At 39.0% G+C, this 20,179-nt stretch overlaps 2 protein-coding genes across 5 annotated transcripts in view; one reads left to right on the top strand and one right to left on the bottom strand.

Moving 5' to 3' along the window:
* LOC110976309 (stomatin-4-like) overlaps positions 1-9,041 on the bottom strand; it is a 49,579-nt gene extending 40,538 nt beyond the window's left edge. Inside the window, exons 1-2 of one of the 2 annotated variants that reach the window (XM_022229463.2) lie at positions 8,920-9,041; positions 8,456-8,650 (exon numbers count right to left, since the gene is read on the bottom strand). In XM_022229463.2, the coding sequence (XP_022085155.1) occupies positions 8,456-8,609 (154 nt within the window). In that variant the 5' untranslated portion in view covers positions 8,610-8,650; positions 8,920-9,041. Of the gene's footprint in view, positions 1-8,455 lie in introns of both variants that reach the window. The other variant, XM_022229462.2, reaches the window with a different exon arrangement.
* Positions 9,042-10,835: 1,794 nt separating this feature from the next.
* The window catches only part of LOC110976401 (uncharacterized), a 38,311-nt gene continuing 28,967 nt past the window's right edge, over positions 10,836-20,179 (top strand). Inside the window, exons 1-3 of one of the 3 annotated variants that reach the window (XM_022229628.2) lie at positions 10,837-11,311; positions 17,224-17,760; positions 19,428-19,565. In XM_022229628.2, the coding sequence (XP_022085320.2) occupies positions 11,245-11,311; positions 17,224-17,760; positions 19,428-19,565 (742 nt within the window). In that variant the 5' untranslated portion in view covers positions 10,837-11,244. Of the gene's footprint in view, positions 11,312-17,223; positions 17,761-19,427; positions 19,566-20,179 lie in introns of all 3 variants that reach the window. The other 2 variants (XM_022229630.2, XM_022229629.2) reach the window with 2 other exon arrangements.

Below are 20,179 nucleotides of genomic sequence, written 5' to 3'. Positions count from 1 at the left end.
TCTTATGAAACAATGGAAACTATATGTAGTTTGGGTCTATTTCATTTGACTAAAATCTTGACGCCGCCAAAATACAACCATGGACTCAACCATCAGGGACTGTAATTACATGGGCCTGAAAGGATCCAGGTCATGCAGGGAAGATGCCAATTAGCATGACCATCACAGATCTGTCCAAGACACTGAAGCCCTTTGAAAGCAATCCAGCGGCAAGCAGAGAGGTGCTCGTACATCACTACTCTGCAGGAAGATCATGCCATGTATCGCAAAAGGCATGGTATCACAGTCACACCGTAAAAGTAAAGTGCTCTAAAATAATTACTTATGGCAGTAGTTAAAGGTAGACAGCAGGCAAGTGCTACTTATTCAAATGAGTTTATATTTGATTTGTCTACACAAGAGATAAAACATGGTTGAGGAGTTATTGCGGAGTCAAGTTGGCTCAGTGGTGCTTTCCTCAACTTCTATCTCGAAGACTTGGGTTCGAATTCCTAAATGATTCAATGGGTTTTCCCTGCAATACACGAATCTGGGGTTCTCCCCCCCCAAAAAAATGGAGATTTACCTCATCGTATTCGAAATTGTGATAAGCTTAAGTTTGAATAAAATCTGGTACACTGAGTTCTTTAAATTCACGTGAACATAACAATTTGAAGTCTCCATGATTTGGGGCTTTTGCTTACGTGTAGTTATGTACGAGACGCCTAGCATCTATACTCTCTTTTCAGCAGATAAGAAGGGCACAGCGGAACCTGTCTATGAGATGCCAAAGACGGTGGTCACTATGCAAAAGCTTGCCGCGAATCACGAGGTATAGCAACAGTGTCTTTCATCTGGGGAATTCAAATTGTTATGTTTATGTGCAATCATAACTCAGTGTAGCACATTTTATTCAAATTTAACTCGCAAGAGGCTTATTGATGTATGGTTAATGTACACGTGCTTCCTTACATTTCCCCCCAAAATGATGACCCACTGAAAATCATCCTCGAGGTGACATGGGCTACCATCAATAAAGTTGTTACTGCTGTTATTGCGTAATCCAAATTTATAAAGTGTCATTTTTATCATGCACAAGTATTGGAATTTCTATTTCATGAGGGAAAATCTTAAAAATGTGATTTCAAGACCATGACATTTAGAATTAATGGGACAGTGAAACGATTCACATGAAACAAGTGAAAAATTTCAGAAGTACATTACACTAAATTTCATGAGATCTGGTATGCCTGCTTAGTGCCTACTTATATGACTGACTGTCCTGTAATACGACACGGCTGTAAAAATATTCTGAGTTTGTCACTTTTCTTATTGATGATCTATGTACCTGCCACTAGACAAGCACGTGCAAATTAACAACGAAAGTCATCTTTTCAAAATTGTGTTTATTTACTTTCTGCTCAATTACCTTGCCGCAACACTGACCCACTTACATCCTCATTTATAAGCAAGTGACTCACAACTCATCAAGACAGATTTGTCTCACCAAGGTGACTTCGCCAATAACTGGCCAATTAGGTGAACAAGGCCCGGACAGCCGGTGGAGTGGAAAATGCAATGGAGAGAAATACGCAGTCCGTGTTAGACTGACAATTGACGGTTCGGTGATAGCTTATTTGCCAAGGTTTCTTTCATACCCAATAGTTGCATCATGACAGTGCAGCGCATGTTTATGGCCCTTTAACACTTTGAATAAAAATGTTGAGCTGAAATTGCTAAAATATGACCTATGAATTGCAATACTTTCTAAAAAAAGGAACCGATTCAAATGTTTGTTCTTGCACTGATGAGATGTTATGGCATACACACGACAGAGGTTGAAACATTTGTAATTTTTTTTCATAAAGACCACCCACATGTACATACCGAGCATGTATGGTATAAAAATTCACCGAATTTAAACCAAAACCAGATGGCTAGATTGACAAAAAGCTCCTGTATTAGCCAAAAAATGGCTTTATGTAGCCCAGTGGCCTATGCATGTACTGTACAACAATGAGATATGCTGACATTTTGAAGCTAAAAGGAATTTAATTCAAATTCAGTCCTAATCAGGGTATCAGATGAAAAAGTACCTCGTTTTGAGGGAAAAAGCTTTCAAAATTCATGATTTGTTACAAGCAACAGATGCTTTGTCCTGATATACATGTAACTGAATGAAAAAAATCAGTGAAACGTGCATTACATTTAAACGTATGAACAGATTTTATTTTCATTTCTTCACAAACGATACTGCAAAGATCTATACATTATCCTACTGTTCTCTCTGCAATTAATGCATTTTCTCTGTCATGGCTACGTGCACACAGCAGCGATCAGCAGCCATAGCTAAAAATAACTCCGTCCCGATCAATTATCGCGACCCAGAGAGTCAATACCTGTCAAACGGTAATGTTGAGTGGGGTAAGCAGCATGTGTCTCAGTCCCGACTGTCCAATGTTTTGAAGGTTCAAACGGTACAGAGAGAACTTGACCATGAAATGTCGCCAATCACCAAACCTGAATGAGAGTCAGCTAAAGGAAAATAAAATATCCCTCATTCTCTTCATTATGCAATTTAAAGGAGTTATTGTCTTAGACAACAACCTACTTCATCAGGGGATGATTTCAGGAATATATAACGCAATATGGCTGGTAACATTTTTTTTAGCTCAGCAAATGTTTCATTTTACTTAACTGGACATTGATGTTTCCTTGGCATTGGTCACAGGCCCGGACGACATTGTCATAAAATAATACTACATGTATTCAAACAAGTTTCTGCTTCAGAGTTTCAGCGATCAGATGACCCATATTTTGTTGGTAACAAAAATGAACATTTGGCAAGACAAACAACTGTTTTATCACTGCATAAAGAAATAATTGGCTGCAAAATGTGACTTTCTCTAAAACTTGGGATATGCATACAACATAATGTGAAGTAAAATATTAGCAGTTGGAACCTTCTGATGTCAAGGTTTTAAGAAATTTTGCTCATAAACATGTAACAAAAACGAACTTCAAGCACAAATGCTCCTTGATGTAAATACTAACTACAGAGCCCTGGGGCCAATTTCATAGAGCTTTGTAAGCACAAAAAAATCTGGCTTAAAAAACAAAAGTTTCCAGCTCAAAATCCATGTGATTGTCATGCTCACCAAAAGACAGGTGAATACCATTCTAAAACAATATACATCACATGGAGTTTTGGCTGGTAACCTGATTTGTGAAGCAAGGGTTTCTCACACTTAAGCAAATTTTGTGCTTAAGCAGCCCTATGAAATTGGCCCCAGTTAGTTCTTAACCATTTAAATTTTTGCTTAAGCAGTGTACATATACAATCTTGCTGTGCAATTTTTCTCTCAAATGGGGTCCAGATGTACATGTATGTGTGTTGATTGTCGATACACAAGAGCTATGCTATGAACAGTACATGTATCTGCCTCGTTTGGTTCTTTCATTTCCTGTTTCCAAGGATGAATTAGTGCACAGATACATTGCTTTGGCATCTGAAGAGCCTGTAGGTATACACTATGAGCACTGGATAGGCACTGCCAAGCTCAAGAGGTTTCGTGGTTTAGATTTGAGAATTGTAGGGGCCACAGCAATACTGGTTGTGGAAACTGGAATCATAAATCACCAGAGGGTTTAGATAACGTACGTTTTGGCGTATATACGTTTCCTAACTTTTGTCAAAATACGCAGCACAAAACCTCATGCAGAATGTAAAATATGCAGTGATTTCTACTATAGAGAGAGTACCATAAGTTTCTGTATTGTTCATGTTTTTTCAGTTACGCCCCGCCCAACAGAGTAACATTTGTAGTAGACACTACTGAAACTGATTTTTTTCATGTTCATCTGTATACATGTACAGCTTTTGCCGCTGCTCCGTGCATAACTGTGATAAATTATTCATAAAATCCTGAATCAACGGGAAAGACCCGAAGCGAAACATGTAGACTGAAATGGGCTACTGCACATGCATTGTGCGCATGGATTGTTTTTGTGTAAAAAAATATTGTCACCAGACTCCCCGAAGACACGATGCTGTAAAATTTATTTCCAGCCCACAGGGGCTACACTATATTCATCAATTTTTGCACGAATGGATACGGTTGAGTTGTCCAAACCCTTCATTGAAAGTTCCGCGAAAAAATGTGAAGTTTTCTGAAAGTTTTGATCCGCTTAACATGGGCATTTTTTCAAGTGGCATTTTAGAGGTTTCCGGTACATCTGCAAGAAACAAATTTGGAAAATTTGAGTCTGAAACACCTTAGAAAGATCGAGGTTTAGATCATGAGTATGAGTGCATTTGACAGCCAAGTGATGAAGTGCATCTTGATCTTCTGAATGGCCACCGCTGGGTGTGTGCGCACGGCAGCCAGGCAACATGGCGTCCGCCCGTGGTAGCCTCACAAGTGCCACCATACATGGACGGATACAGATTTATGTGATTTTTGTCTATGGTGTCATGATTTCACGGTTATCACTAAGCACTGTTTTTTTTTACCATGCTTTTCAAGAGAAATAACAAGTACACATATCATTATATTTACTAAGGTAAAAGGACAAACTCTCATAATATAGGTACTCAGTTCCTCCGCCTCTTGGGGAGTACAGAACTCTCCCTCTCATGAAGAAGAAGAGTAAAAGACCAAACAATACTGAGGGCAGTAGGGTACTGTACTCTACTCTAAGCAAGGAAGTGGATATGGTACTCATGGCTTGAAGACAATTATCTAAGCCCTGAGTCACATTGATCAATACTTCAAATTAGCCCCTATCTCCGTTTATGGTTTCTGAGGATGAAAATGCACAGGATGCACAGGATGTCAATGCCAATCAATGTTTTGATGTAACCCAACACAATAGGAAGTGATTGACATGTGATGAATCCAAATTAATGTATTTACGATATCCTAGTATAATTTACATGTATTTCCTTAAATTTCACGACACAAGTCAAGTAATTTTCTCTCCATTTTGAACAATCAATGTGGCTTGTACATGTACTTTGAGTGCCCATGACAGAATTATTTTTACTTTTTCCAAAACTAAATATATCAACTTAGGCTAACTTTTTATGAGTGATACAAATTAAAATATACGTACATGATACAATTATGAAAATATAAATCACATTTGGTCAGAAACAAAATAAATTTTACTGGTAGTTCAGCCTTCTCCAACATTTGATAAACGACAGTTTTATCGCGAGTTGGGAGAATGGAAATAATACATCATCCCTGTTCAATTCATATTCTAAGGTACCGGTAAGCCCACTTTTAATTTCAACGGTAAATGATTAACCACAGCATTGGTTCAAAGCGGAAATTCTGTGTGTGCAACATGTTCTGCTAAGTACATTCGAGGTTATTCTACCCATGTTTTCCAAGGATGTGTTGCCAAGGTGAATCAGACCTAAGGCAAGCCTTAACAAATAGACAAAGTCCGGAGATGCACGTAAGCCAGTAAAGAATAGAGTATGCTTTGCTTCATAATTTATGTACATACAAAAAGTAGCTTCTTAATGATTGCAATACTGCATCACACACGATGAACCTGGAAAAAAGGTTTTCATTGGAGATTTATGATAAAAAATTCTGACACACCCAAAATAAAATGCTTAAGCAAGTTTAGGAAAAGTCTGGCTCACTTCAAATTTTTTGTTAACAATAAAACACTACAATTGTGAAACGCTTTTCAATGACATCATAATTTTGCAAAACATTAAATATGTATTTAGATATACCTGTACATGTTAATGTTCTTTCATTTGTCAACATGAACGTACATTTCACCAGCCCCAAAAATTGGCAAAACGAAAAATCCCAAATTTTCAAAACATTTCCATCAAAAGGAAAAAACAAGATACACGTACTCTACCGGTACATGTAAGTCAAACATTAAAAGATACATTGTACATGAAATGTGTTATAAATGTGTCTCCTCGGAAGGGCTGAAAAACAAACACTGCACTTTTTGAAAGGTCATGTCACTTTCATAAAGACCATCTGTCCACTCAGGTGGATTGTCCCCCACACCCACACTCTGTCCTTTCCCTTTGCAAATTATCACCTGATTGTCATCACCTGCTCCCAAGGCCCCATCTGTTGTGTCCTTGCCAATGGAACAAAACATATCTCATCAACTGAAGAGGAAAGATAATCCAAAGATTTGAACCCTTCTACTAGTGAGGAAATGAGTTATTTGAGGCACTACAGATCAGAGATGAAGGTTGGTACTATGGTATTATCAAATGGCATTTTAATTTCTCATTTCGATTGGTACAACAGCATAGGTGTAATATGTTAAAGGTCAAAAGACAATTTTCCACCTAGAGGAATTCTATAACATCACTTTTTTTATCCACAACTATGGTTACAACTTTTTTGGTATGATGGTAAAAGTTTCATTTGAAGTTTCCTGATCAATTCTACACACAATTACTTGTAGGGATATAAAAACATTGAAATATAAAGCCAGCAGATGTCTGAAAACATCTGTCCATTTTATGCATATTGAATATTGAATTGGTGAATAAATTTACAGACTCTGGCTACAATCCTGAGCAATCAAATGATCCCCCCCAAAATTGTTAACCCTGCATGAATATTACCAAAGTATATATGCGGCCGCAAAGATTTATTTTACTAAATCTTTGGCTATTAGTTCAAATTTTGCCAGTTGTTACCCTGTCGATAGCGCTCACCAACTATACCGGCACGTGAATCTTTGGAAGTTTCCCAATCAGTGTTAAAATTTACACAATGTCTTGTATTTTTGGGGAGGTGCCACGGTGTGGTGTAGTCAAAATAACTAAGGACATTCTGACGCACACATTTGAGATACGGCTTCATTTTGCCAACACTGGACAACGTACCGCCTTGCCAGAGAAAATACGAAAGGTTGGCCCATCACTCAAAGCCAATGCAACCATCTGCCTAACATGGTCACACCCATCCAGGGTACATGTCTGACTTTGCTACAAACCGTGTACTGAAGGACAAAGTGTAAAGAGAACCAAGGATGTTCCCCTGTCCTCAGTGGTAAATCTATTGTCCCCAATGGCAAATGACTGTGGTTAATTAATCAATCAATTCAGTTCAATCAATTCAATTCTTTATTGTCCAGAAAATTTGGAAATTCTTCTTGTTCGCTTTATATACACATTCATAACATATCAACATAATATAACATCACAATATTTAGGCGTTCTATTCGTATTCAAATGCTTGATATAATTAATTTCGGACAATTATTGAGTGTTTACTCATTATACACTTCAATCACTGTGACATGTACACAGCTGTATTATTGCAACAACAGCAAACTGTCCTCTCATAATACAAGCAGCATGGTACAATGTCCACTATTGTATTGTCCCATGTGGTGAGGTGGATCCATTGGTGGTGAGGTGGATCCATTGGTGGTGAGGTGGATCCATTGGTGGTGAGGTGGATCCACTGGGGGTGGGGTGGAGGCACAGGAGGTGAGAGCAGAGGCCCACCAAAGCGGGACACAATTTTTTGTTGTTTTCTTAAATAGAATGAAAAATAGGTAATTGTTTGGGATTCTTTTATTTCCCTTTCCTTCCCAAAGTTTGAAAAATGCCCCAACATTAAACTTGACCCCTAAAAAAGGCCGTAAAAGGTTACATAAAAAATTCTTCAGAAATTTGGCCCTACTGCAGAATTGGGGTCTGGATCCACCCTCACCTAGCAATGACGTCCAGGTGCCAAGAACCCTGGTTTCCTTTTATTCAACAGCACACAAACCCACAGGGCCTAGGCATGAGCCCTGGGTATATTAAACAACAAGCAACAGAGACCAGCATGTGTATCTATCTACATGTACGGTACCATGTCCTCTTTTCCATCAGTGAAGGGCACACACAACACTGTGCTCATTCATAGAAGTTTTTTCAGTCACAATTTTTAATGATCAGCGTTCAATTTATACGGATGAGCGCAGAAAGGCTTTAAATATTCTGGCGTACAAATGTACATGACTCGGCCAATAGAAATACACAGATTTGAACATGCCAGTGCCTTCAAGGACATAGTACGCTTTCTGAAATGTCTTTGCCTGTCATGTTACATCACATGAAAAGCTTCTATGGAACAAGCTGAATTCATATTTCATAAGATCTCAGGAGGAGAATAAATTTGCATTTATAATAAATTCCAAATTTCCCCTGAACATAAGAGAAACGGGGATGTGCAAGAGTAACAGGGAAGTTGAAAGGAATGGACTGTAAGGTAGTTGGGTGTGGTTGGGTAAAGAACCAACTTAAAAATAACACACCAAAAAGTAAATTGACGCTGCACCAATTAGAAGGTTTATCTTATTTCTAAACTCCTTGAAATCTGGAAGCACCCAAGTTGTCCAAATTCGTAATCTGCTTCCCTGAAATTCAAAAACAGGAATTTAGGCCGAACCGTTTCAATGAATCTGAAGCCATATCACCCACCTGAATCGGCAGTGAAGCCAGTGGCCTCAACCTCTTCATGCTGATCCAGAGGTTGGAAGTCCTTCTTGGATGGTCTCTGGTTCCCTCCCTTGTCGACGGTCTTGCGCCCTTCCTTTTTCCACCCCTGCTGTACATTCTGCAGTTCCATCTCCATGTTGACTACTGCTGCTCCACCTGCTGCGGCTGCTGCAGATGCTGCCATGCACGTGAAAAAACTACTGCATGGTTTGGAAGTCTACAGCGCTAATCTACAGGCTACTGCTGGTCTGACGATAACCGTGGTTTATATCTACCAAGTAATCTAGCTAGGGGCCTAATGCAGTAAGTAATGCACAGGGCCGGACGGTCTCAGTCAATTAACTTCTTGCAACGCAACGAATGTTTACGCGTCAATCGCTCATGATCCTTTCTATTTATTTGATATGTTTCATGTTGCCGCTGTTATGTAAACCAACGTATCGTACCTCACAGACTGCCGACAGTAAACCGACCGTTGCCGGAGAGGCCCAAGCAATCGCACATCTTCTACGGGCTGAAGATGGCGCGCTTGGTTGTCATCGCTGGCTTGTTTATGTTCATCTCATAATTTCGCGCAATGTGCACATCGCCGAAACCAATTTCTTTTTCAACGAGTAGTTCGAAACTACTTGGTGGCGTCCTAGGACTTGGCCACGATTGAGGGATTAAGGTTGTCTACGTCTGAGTGCTAGTGGGCGTTGCTCAATTGGTAGGACAATTTTTTTTTTCTGGACGCAGTTTAAACAGTTAAAAAGTCGATCGCACTACCCATGATACAACCCCCCAGTCTTGGCATTTGTAGATGCAAATTCATTTAATCTGCCAGCATTCTTTACTGGACCTCTCTCCTTACCACATTATTTCTAGAAATATTCTTAGCACATCAAAATTGGTTTAACACTATAAAGGGGGGGGGGGTCATACCGAAGGCGGAAGCCGATTGTCGGGCAAGAAAGGGCGGGGGCTGTTTGCTCCCCCTCTTTGCCTTAAAGGATTTTAAACACAAATGTGCGCTGATGATGTAGGCTCTTGTTTACAATTATTTTGCAGTTTGGTTTATACGGAAGCGTATAAGGGCCACTTGCAGAATTTTTCTTTTGAGATACTATATCTCGCGGCCGTGGCGAGTTAGCTAAAAACTAGTTCAACTCGCTGCATATAAAGACTCAGTGTTGAAACTGAGATCATGTAAATATTATAGCTACTTGGATGTGAGGGCAGTCTCTACTTGGGCCGTTAGGATGATTTTCGACAGACTAGGACCTAGGGCGGCGATGAAACGGCAGGCGATCTAGAAGCGTTTAAGGTTACAAACAATTAATCCAAGGGCGGATCCAGGGGGAGTGGCCATTTTTATTGTGAAAGGAAGACGACGTTTTGTTCTATGTTCATTTCCGTTCTTTCCAAAAGCCTGTAAAAAGCCCCAAAGGTAACCTCAACCCTTAGCTCAGAAAAGCCATAAACGGTTACCTGAAAAAATTTCCACAGAAATCCCCCCCCAAAAAATTCGCCCCGAAAATTTGGTTCTGGACCCGCCTTTGAAATATTTCCCCACGGGGTCACCCCCATGTCCAGTTTTTGCCTCAGTAATTATAAAAATTCAAGTGAACGGGAAAAAACACAAGAACAGCAAAACACGACGAAAACAAACAACGAATCAAATGGAAAACAAAAATATCCGCCTTCAGGCTGGCCCCAAAAGAAAGCCCTCTCCTGAGTATGATCCTGTGTCATTCCGGGTTTTTTTTTTAATTCAAAATGAACCGATATCGTCCGAAATACAATTGCACAGAGACTTTACTTTACGTAGGCCTGTCCCTTATACAATAAATTTTACTATTTTATTGACTTATTCACACCGGACGATATTGCAGCGGAAATTTCAACACGATGATTATTCGTGCCTGAAGATAAAGCATAATTTTGAGTTGCGAGAAAAATGCATGACTCATATCTTTTGTTTGCAGTCGAAGTTAAAAAACGTTGATTCCAAAAGGGCATTTTCGTCCATCATCTGAAATGAAAATCACAATCGTTTGGAAAAATTTACTCTTATTAAAAGATGAGTTTTGATATTTGCAGGTTCTGGTTGATTGTAAAATTCATTTCTATTCAAGAAGAAAATTGGCAATTGAAAGCATTAGGCCTACACTGAGTCTTCGGCGCTGCACATGTACATGTACATATAGATGTACATGTACATGTACATGTACATGTACATGTACATGTGGCTTGACGTACGGCAACCTGCTGATAACTCACTCCACCCACCGTTATGAACTTTGACCCGTGACGGGTAAATTACATCAGACGGTCTAAACAGACATAATCGATTTTTATCAGTACCGATAAAATAGATGTTGGATTTCCGAATATTCCGTCTTTGGAAAAAATAGCTATGTGCAATTAATCACGTGAAGGAATGAAATTAGGTTTTCCTACATCTGATACAATTTTTTTGTCTAACGACTGTGGTTTTCTTGAAAATTAGATGGATTTATTGACGAGAGCCGATACTAGTGGATAGATCAAAGTATCGGTTGAATTATCGAGTATTCAGCATGTTGAGCGAGCGTTCGCATACTAGACTCACGGCCTGTCCCATGTATTTGTAATGCAAACGGAAGCGTTAACGTTGGGACCCGTGCCCCGTACCGACCGCGCCGTACCATTGGACTTCCGACCACCAAGCCGTCAGTGTCAGAAAATGGCGAATTTCAAACCGGGATAAACCCATGTTCCAGTCTGTTAAGTAAAGGAAAGAAGACAACATGGATTCTACGGAACAGAAAAAAGGCTTAGTGGTGGTATTATTAGCCATCATCTGCGTTTGTTTCGGTAAGTAAACCATCATGTCGGTATGGCATTCACTATTTTAATTTTGTCAACTTCAACTTGTGCTGCAGTGGCCTCTGCCCAAGTACAGTGTGCACGCTGACGGAAGGGGCCCACCGCTGTCGTCTGCCGTACAAATGAAACAGTTGCCACATTTTTTTTTACAGTTTAAGCCAATCATGGAGGAATGTGTTTTATTCCTCCATGAGCCAATCGACTACTCATTTCAATCTCCCCAGTTTGCTAGCCATGGAAACTTCGATTCAAGAGGGATGGATTTCAGGCCACAGGGGGCACTGTTTCATTTTTATCATCATTATTCGCTGTTTAGCCTACCTTGATGCATCCGCCATCATGGACGTGATGGATGGAGAAAGCCCCTTTTCTCACAGTTCTTGATGCAAGTAATGAATTTAATTCCGAAGATTTTAAAAGTCAATTCTTGCTCCTAATAACAAAACATGCATGACACGTCTTCATCATGTTCACCCAGGCTCACGGAAAGTGGTAATAGGCCTAATTTCATTTTCTAACCCCAAAATACCGAAAACGACTCCCAAGGCCTAGTTTAGTACTTGTATGAAATGAAGACTCTGCAAGGCCATAGTTGTACTGATATGTTATGTACATTTCCTTGAATGAAGGAAAAAAAGGAGGGAATCCGGAATATAACTCTTGTAAGAGTGATGATTGCCTTTGGAAACATCCATAATATTTCGGAAGAAATATCTCAAAATGCTTCTCAAAAATACATTAGAAAACCAATGTACATCAAAAATAAAATCTGTTAACTTTGTTCAAACTAACGTAAGAAATATCTTGAGCTGTGATTTAAAACTCCTAAATTCATCATTTCTCCAGAAACTGGCACTTTCTTTAACAGAAACAGTAAATGCCTGACCACGAGATACCTTGCTAGGCTTTTGATGAGCTAGAATGGCTAAATTTAATTGCATCATCACTTATACTCAGTGGCATTGCACAGAGACATTTTTTTGTGTCCTACAATTTTATTTTCTTTCTTTTGTCAAGAATTTTCCTTATCACTGCTGAGGTTCATGATGTTACAATTTGAATACGTGTTCTTTGCAAGTGGTACTACCATAGCCAAGGGTTTTGATATTGAACAGATTGTTAGAGTGTTACTTGAAACCAGCCGTCCGTGGCTGGCAGATAAACTCCAGACAGCATCTATTTGTTATGGAGCATGCAGTCTTAAATGGCAGGATTTTGTGTCATTTCTGGTCTCCTATCTGTAGCCAGCTCATAAAGTGGTGATTTTACCCATAGATCTGCTTTTCTTAATAAGGTGCAGGCACATACATGTACATGTACGTGCACAAATACCCTGTGATTTGAAGTGATTTGAATCTTCTCTTGGCTCAAACTCATGACAAGGCCTTTTTCAGTGTTAAAAGTTGTCTCTCATGTAGAAACAAAATGACATATGGCTTGCTTCCATCAGGTTTATTGTCAGTGTTTCAGATTTTTTAATGTTAAATGAAAGTGATATTGGTGATATCAGTTTCACCACAGAAATAATTTATCGCAAGAGTTTATTCAGAGTACATCTGGAACTTTCTCCAATTACATGTACATGTGTAATTGCGACAGCTAGAGGCTTTTTCTAAAATTCAGTCTGCTTTATCCATACATGAACATCCACCAAGTTTTGCTTGTTGTCCATTGTGTTTAAAAAGTAGCTCCCAAGCTTTAAAATCTGACTGCCAATTTTAAAATGCTTGGCACTACTGGTAAATTAACACAGTGGAATATTTCATCTGACACAGCAGTATCTTGATAAAAGAAAGCTGTCTAGGAAGGTGTAAAATTGCTTTCAATTTTTACAAAACAGTCTTCCTGTCAGACTCCCACAAAGTTCACGAGCAACAGAAAAAAAAACTACAAAAACATAGGAGAGTCATTCAATGTAAGTGGACCTGAAACCCTGTGCTAAAGCAGTGCTCTTTTTCCTCCCAGTTGAAAGGTTTTTGTCAGTCCCCACTAGACTCCCCAGTTTAAAAATTTAGAACTGAAACAACACTGTGCATTTGTTATTTTGCTTTTGTAGTTTTCTAAACTCTAAAGAGTAGAACCTGAATTCCAAAGGATATCCAGTTGGTTACTGCTTTTGATGTATACATGTACGTGTAGCTTTATTTATCTTATGTTCCACATCTTCAGCAAAGCAATGGTACAGATCCCAATCATACTTACATGTAAGTTGAGGAAGTTATTAATTCCCCATTACTTCCTGTACAGTCAAGTTCGATTTCAACAGGAAATTGTTAACTACTTTGTATTCAGTCAGTGATCCCTTTATTGACGTTTGTTTGCTTACAGTACATGTAGTTCACTTGATAACAAAGGATGACCAAAACTATTACTCAGGACATTTTTCAAGACTCACATCATGTACATGTATTGTGGAAGTCCCATTATCATTTTAAGTAGTTTTTAAACATTTTAATAACAAGGTTTGCATAAAAACAGGTGACGCATGTCATGGATGAACAATCGGTATGATTACTTGTGATTAGGACATTTCAAAAATAGTATGGTGTACATTGTTGCAACTACAGTAAGATCTACATGTAATTCCTAACAATTTCCATGGCCAATACAAGTGACTTTCCTTTGCGGTACATGTATTATGCATCTCTGAACTTTAAAAATTCATTTCACTTTTCATTTTAACGTTGCCCCGTACATGTCAATTTGAAGGTAACAGAAGTTACAGAAACATTTTTAAAATGTTACTTAGTGCCTTAATTCTTGGTTAAAGAAACAATTGCAACCAGTTCTAACATAGTTATTCACAGTCAAATGTAAACACTCCTTGCTGTGGAGAAATCAATTCAAAATATGTAGATTTTGAAGAGTGCGGTTCACCTGAATTTCTGAATAATCTTCAGTATCAAGATGTGCTTATTGATACCTGCGGGCATGGGTGGGCATGGCATACATAATGTGCACCTCTGCACAAAAGAAGTCCACATAATGTAGGGTATGATGGCATTGTGTGGACTCGCACACGTCCACACAATGATTTCCCCTCTCTGAAAAACAGTTTCATTTTGGGGTCAAGGTTATCTGTAGCAAAATGAAGAGGAACAGTCCAGGAAATCATCATCAAAAATCCAGCTCAAAGGAGTTACCCTAGTAGGAGAAAAAGGAGCATTTTCCTCAAGTTTCCTTAACCACAGGATAACAAAGGAATGTCCACACTTTGTATGTAAAACTGGTATTTGTGTCTGCGCTAACCTTACGTACCTAGTGTGGACTTGTGAACAAAAGATGCCCACATTCTGTGGGCTTACACATGTCCACAGGACGTTTCCCCTTCTCTGAAAAAGAAGTTTAGAGGCATTTTGGGGTAGGGGTCATCTGTCATAAAAAGGAAGAGGAATAGTCAAGGAAACCTTGTACAAAAAGCCTGCTGAAAATCCTGTTCCCAGTCAAGAAAAACGAGTATTTTCACTGAGTTTTCTTAACTGCACGAAAAGAAAGGAATGTCCACACTAGGTATGTAAGGTTGGTTGGTGGGTGAGTTTGTTTCTGCATTCAATTGGGGACCTTGAACAATAGAGGACAATAAGGTCCCCCATTGCCAGAGGGTCCCCGATTGACAACTGTGTACAAAACATATGGGCGGTCTTCTAAAAAAGTTAAAGTACAAACAAAAGAGGAACAATAGGGGGTCCCCAGTTGCAGGCAAATACACCCTTGCGTGTGTGTGTACATTGAAGCTAAAGGATTTTATCAGAATTATGATGGAAAGTTTTCTTCTATACAACCAGGATGGACATGTTTACAAAGTCTTTAACCCAGTACCCAAGGATTCTTGATGTTTGCTGAAAAAAAAGGAATTTCAGATTCAAGTCTCATGAAAACTTGAAGCACTTGTGGCTGCCTCTTATGCATTCCCGAATCCAGTGAAATTGTGCCAAACCTGGGTTTAATGTAATACTTGGTTGTGCTTATAAATTTAATTTAAAACCTCAAAGTTCACAACAATACATGTATTGAAGTGTCTTCTTGATCCTAAAAATCTATGTGCACTTTTTTGTAGTGCACAAAAATTAGATGGCTGCACCCTTTGTTAGTAATAATGGTTTAAGCTTTGTCAAAACAATTATATCAAATTATAAAGATGATTTATCCTGTGCATATTTTCTTCACAAGTCTGTGCCAGCTACCAGTAAATAATTAACAGATTCTGAGACAATTTGCAAGCTGTGTGATGGCAATCAACTTCAAGTGGATGGTATTTTGGTTAGCGGGCATGCAAGTCTAGCAGTCCTATGTAATCGGGAAGTGTTGACAGTCTGTTAATAAATAACTAGGGCCTTGGACACGCAATGGCTAGACCTTGTTATTCTGGCATTACGCAGGCAAGGAATTTATCTGGTTGTATTACTCTGCTCAACAAACAGAAACGAATGTTGAAATGTAATAAATGTGGGCTGTAAACATTTGTTAATAGTGATTACGTATGTGTATGTATGTATGTCACACCTTGTGCACAGTCTAAACTGTGGCAATGGGTGTTGACTCGTTCCTAAATTATGCAAGGTATACATGCAGATTCTTCTGATTCTCTTGACTTCCTACGGGGGGGGAAAACTTGTACCAGTTTGCTGAGTGGTTGTGGTTTTCATGCTGTAGGATTTCAAAGCTTGGTCGACTCCCAGGATTTAAAAACCAACAGGCAGAATTTTTGAACTTGTTGCTTTGCTCACAGCAGGCGTCATACCGTTTGTGTACATGCAGACCTTTGATAGTGGCCTCACACTTTCTGCCGAGTTATATTTGGGTAATGCCAGAAATTATGGGTCCAAAAGTGTGACATTTTTGCGGGTCCCAGTTACATTTGACCTTTATTATTTGACACGGAAATATCACCAGAATCGATTTCAAACTCTTACTATTTTTTTGACAGGTAATCTGCATTAGTTTATCACTCTTGTAAATTAGAAAATGTGTTCTGAACTTACAAAATCATATGTCAGATGTGACAGGGACACAAAATATGAAAAAAATGGACCCCTAATTTCTGGAGTTACCCATTTATGTAAGAATTTTCTTGTCGTTTTCACGTTCTGAATGTGTACCAAATGTTTACAGGTTGTGGGAACTTGAAGAGTTATATGTCAAGTACAGTAATATTAAAAGGATAAACCACTTCAGTCTCTTTCTTTCATCACAGTGGTATGCATTTCTACCCTGGAGGTGTAGCCAAACAAAACACTGATGTTTAACTGTCCTAAATACTTCAGATTAATTAAAATTCCTTACAACTGATGGAGCCTGTAGGATTGTTTGTTGAATCTTCATGTATCTGCAGTCCCCGCACCCTGTTTTGGCAGCAAATGTTCATCTCTTAATTGTAGATGTTGGCCTGCAGATGAATGAAGCCCATCTTTGAATATACATGTATGCATGCTTTCATGGAAGTAGTTGTTCGCTGTGTTTGGTTGGATTTTGCATTTTACACATCAGCATTTTTGATTAAAAGTGGTACACTACTCAAAGAAATTAAGGACCACTTTTTTCTTAACTTGTAATTTTTTTCCAAGCAATGAGTGGGGTCTAGTTCTTTCATTTCTTGTTTGTCTAGATGGCGGTCTCATTGGAATAAATAATATTTAAAAATGTTTCAAAACATCAGCAGTAAACTGTTTCATATAAAAAAGTATACACAAAATAAAAAGTGGTCCTTCACTTTTTGAGCAGTGTATTTATTATGTTACAATATTTTTGTATTGTTATTGTACATGTATGTGAATTGTTGGACTCTGCATATAGTTTTGTTAACAATATTTTAAAAGTGTTTGTTCTTTGAAGAGTAATTTTTGGAAACGGGGAATTGCAATTTGTTTATCTTGGATTTTTTTGTTTTATGTTTGATACAGGATCCTTCCACCCAACACTTGCCCAGAATGCACCTGCAAGCAAGGTTTACTTCAATGTCTCATCATATGTAAATATCAGCACAGTACTAAATTTACAGAGCTCTCTAGGAACTTGGCTGAATTTCAGAACTTGCGATGAAGGGGAAATCCTTACTCAAACAGGCTCCAATGGAGACACTTTCACCCTGTCTGTTATCCCCTCTGGCTTTGTCAGAGCTGCATGGACGGTCGGGGCAGTTTCAAAGTCAGCAGATCTTGGGCCCAACTACGCAACCAACACCAAATGGCTGCTTTTAAGATTGCAATTTGCGCTAGGAAGCATCATTTTGACTGTGGATGACAACTCAACGACATTGGCCTCAGCCTCCATGAACAGCGAACTTTTGGCGATTGACTTGTCAGGTGGCAGCGACGTCATCCTAGGCGTGGATTTTGTGGGTTGTATGGAACAAGTTACAGGGCTTCTGCTGGATTCTGCAACAAGTTGGAGTAACGTAGAGTGGGGTGTCTGCCCACTTGAAATGCAGCAAGGGTGTCGTAAGTAGTCCCTGTGATGTTGATGTGACCTCATCATGAGGTCATAAAGCCAAAGGTCATGTGATTGTGTGTTGATTTGAATGCTTGTCTGAAATGTAATGAATGTCCACCAGCTGCTTTACGAGGGACAAATTGCCTCACCAAGCATTGAGTGTAAATCAGAATTCGGCCAAGAACATGACTATAGAGTTTGATGGAAAAAATGATTCCATGGGGCTTCAGCAAGGATTTAAAAGAAGGAGGGATGTAAGGAGTACGTGGAGAGGGGGGTAGAAGTATGGAAAAGATTGAAACAAGTCTGCTAAATGAACTCTCAGCAGAAGTGAAGACACTAATTCATGAAACTAATTTGAGGCACTTGCCGTGTCGTCCTGTTTAATGATATGCAGAGAAGTACATGTAAGGACTGGGATTTGTTTAACAATTATATTTTCAATCAGTTTGTTTGAATCAGTCTTTTGAGTCAGTACAAGTATTGAGTTCAAACAACAAGCACATTTATTTCATGTCTTTATCCTTGAATCATAATCATCTCATTTTAAATGTTTTTGACAAGGGAAAAATCTATGTTTTTTCTGGGAGACATGATCATGGTCCATACCTTTGCACATTCTGCAATCATGCTGCACGCTTTCTGTAGGCAGTTGGGCAGTTTTCAAAGACCTTTCCTAATGTTTTTTTATGCACAACTCCTCTGTTGTCTTGAAATCAATTTTTTCTTAATTAATCCAACATGCTGACTTTGTGTCATTGGAAAAGTCTAAAAGTGTTGCTCCTTGAATGATGACAAGTTGTATAAAGTCACAGATACATGTAGCCATGTCCAAATTGTTCGGCTTCGGCTTAAGATGACACACAACTTGATTGGAAGTGGCTTCAACCACAGCCGTAGTCTTTGCATAATTTCAAGCCACAGCTAGCTCAGGACTTGCATGGCAAGTCCCCCATTTGCAGTTTTCACACGTTTCCATGGAGAATTTCATCATAACCAATACATGAAGTAATTTTGAAGGACACAAAGGAATGCATTTTTTGGTTCAGATGTCTTGTGCATACTTTTCCTTTCCTAAACCTTCCACTTTTCATTTTTCTGAGTTGGTAAACTAACACTTGACTTTGTCTCCTTCACTGCACATAACCCATCGACATGTCATCGTGATTGCAAATCCAGTGCTGTCACTGCTGTTGCGATCATTCTCTTGAAGCTCTGGAACTTTGGTGGAAAGACACCACAAATCTAGAAAATGAGGAACCTGAAGTGGGACAAAACCGCACTGGCGTTGCAGTCATGCTGTTATTCATACATGGATAATCTTCCTCTTGGCTGTCATGTTGAGATTCTCACCTTGAGAGTTGTAACAGAGCAATCCTTGAATAAACTTATTTGGATTGGTTTTTCTGAATTTGACTCATGACACTGACAAAGTCCAGGTTGGCCAATTCGATGTAGATGTTTGTGTCTGCTTCCAAGTGAGCAGTTTGTAAAAGGAAAGAATATACTTGATTCTCGGAAACCAATCTCATCAAGACAGTGTTTTTATAACTTCACTTTTACCTTGTTTTTCTTACCTCATCTCCAATCTGCCAATTCCCTGAATCCCGGTTATGCCCACCGTTGTTGTGTGTTACAAAAATCTTTGGTTTTTTTTTTTGTTGTTTTTCTCTAGAGCCTCCAGTGCGTAATCCATGCTATACGCATCCGTGCAAAAATGATGGTGTTTGTTACACCAACACACAGGCACCGAGCGGATACACGTGCGATTGCACGGCCCGTTACGAGGGTGAAAATTGTGAGATTGATAAAGGTACATACACCAATGGAGAGTAGTATCAAGACACGCAAGCTAGCTATAGTAGCCAAGAAAAAAAACGGCTATGCAGGGCTCTTCTTTGGATTACTAACAATGAAAACAAGTCAGGATAGATTTTGCCTTTGGAAAGAAAGGTTCTGTTCTTGTGGTGAGGCTGTTTTGGCTGTTGAAAGAGAAATTTGTGAAATGCTGATGGTTCAGCTTCTGCGATGTGGTTGGTGTTAAATGCAGTTGATGCAAATGACAAAAAAGGCTCCATTTTTTGCTCTATCTCCAAATGCACAGGCAAGGAGATGAATTTGGATAGCTTCCTGCCAAAGTTGTAGTTTGGTGACCCATGAAACTGCTTGATTAGTGATTGTTATCAATCAGCAATTTGGTATTTATGCATACATGTATTTAATGAGCCTTTTGTGAATTAAATTTGAATAAAATCAGGTACACTGAGTTAATATCTGACTGCACATAAACATAACAATTTGAGTTCCGCAGACTAAAGACACTGTTGCTATACCTCATGATTCGGGGCAAGGTTTTTCATAGTGACCACCATCTCTGGAATAGACTGGTTCCTCTGTGCCCTTCTTATCCATTGAAAACAGTGTATC

The sequence above is a fragment of the Acanthaster planci genome, linkage group LG11 (genome assembly GCF_054643075.1).
Source record: "Acanthaster planci isolate LZ-2023a linkage group LG11, COTS_SCS, whole genome shotgun sequence".
Taxonomy (NCBI): Eukaryota; Metazoa; Echinodermata; class Asteroidea; order Valvatida; family Acanthasteridae; genus Acanthaster; species Acanthaster planci.
This window is presented reverse-complemented; position numbering and strand designations above follow the sequence as displayed.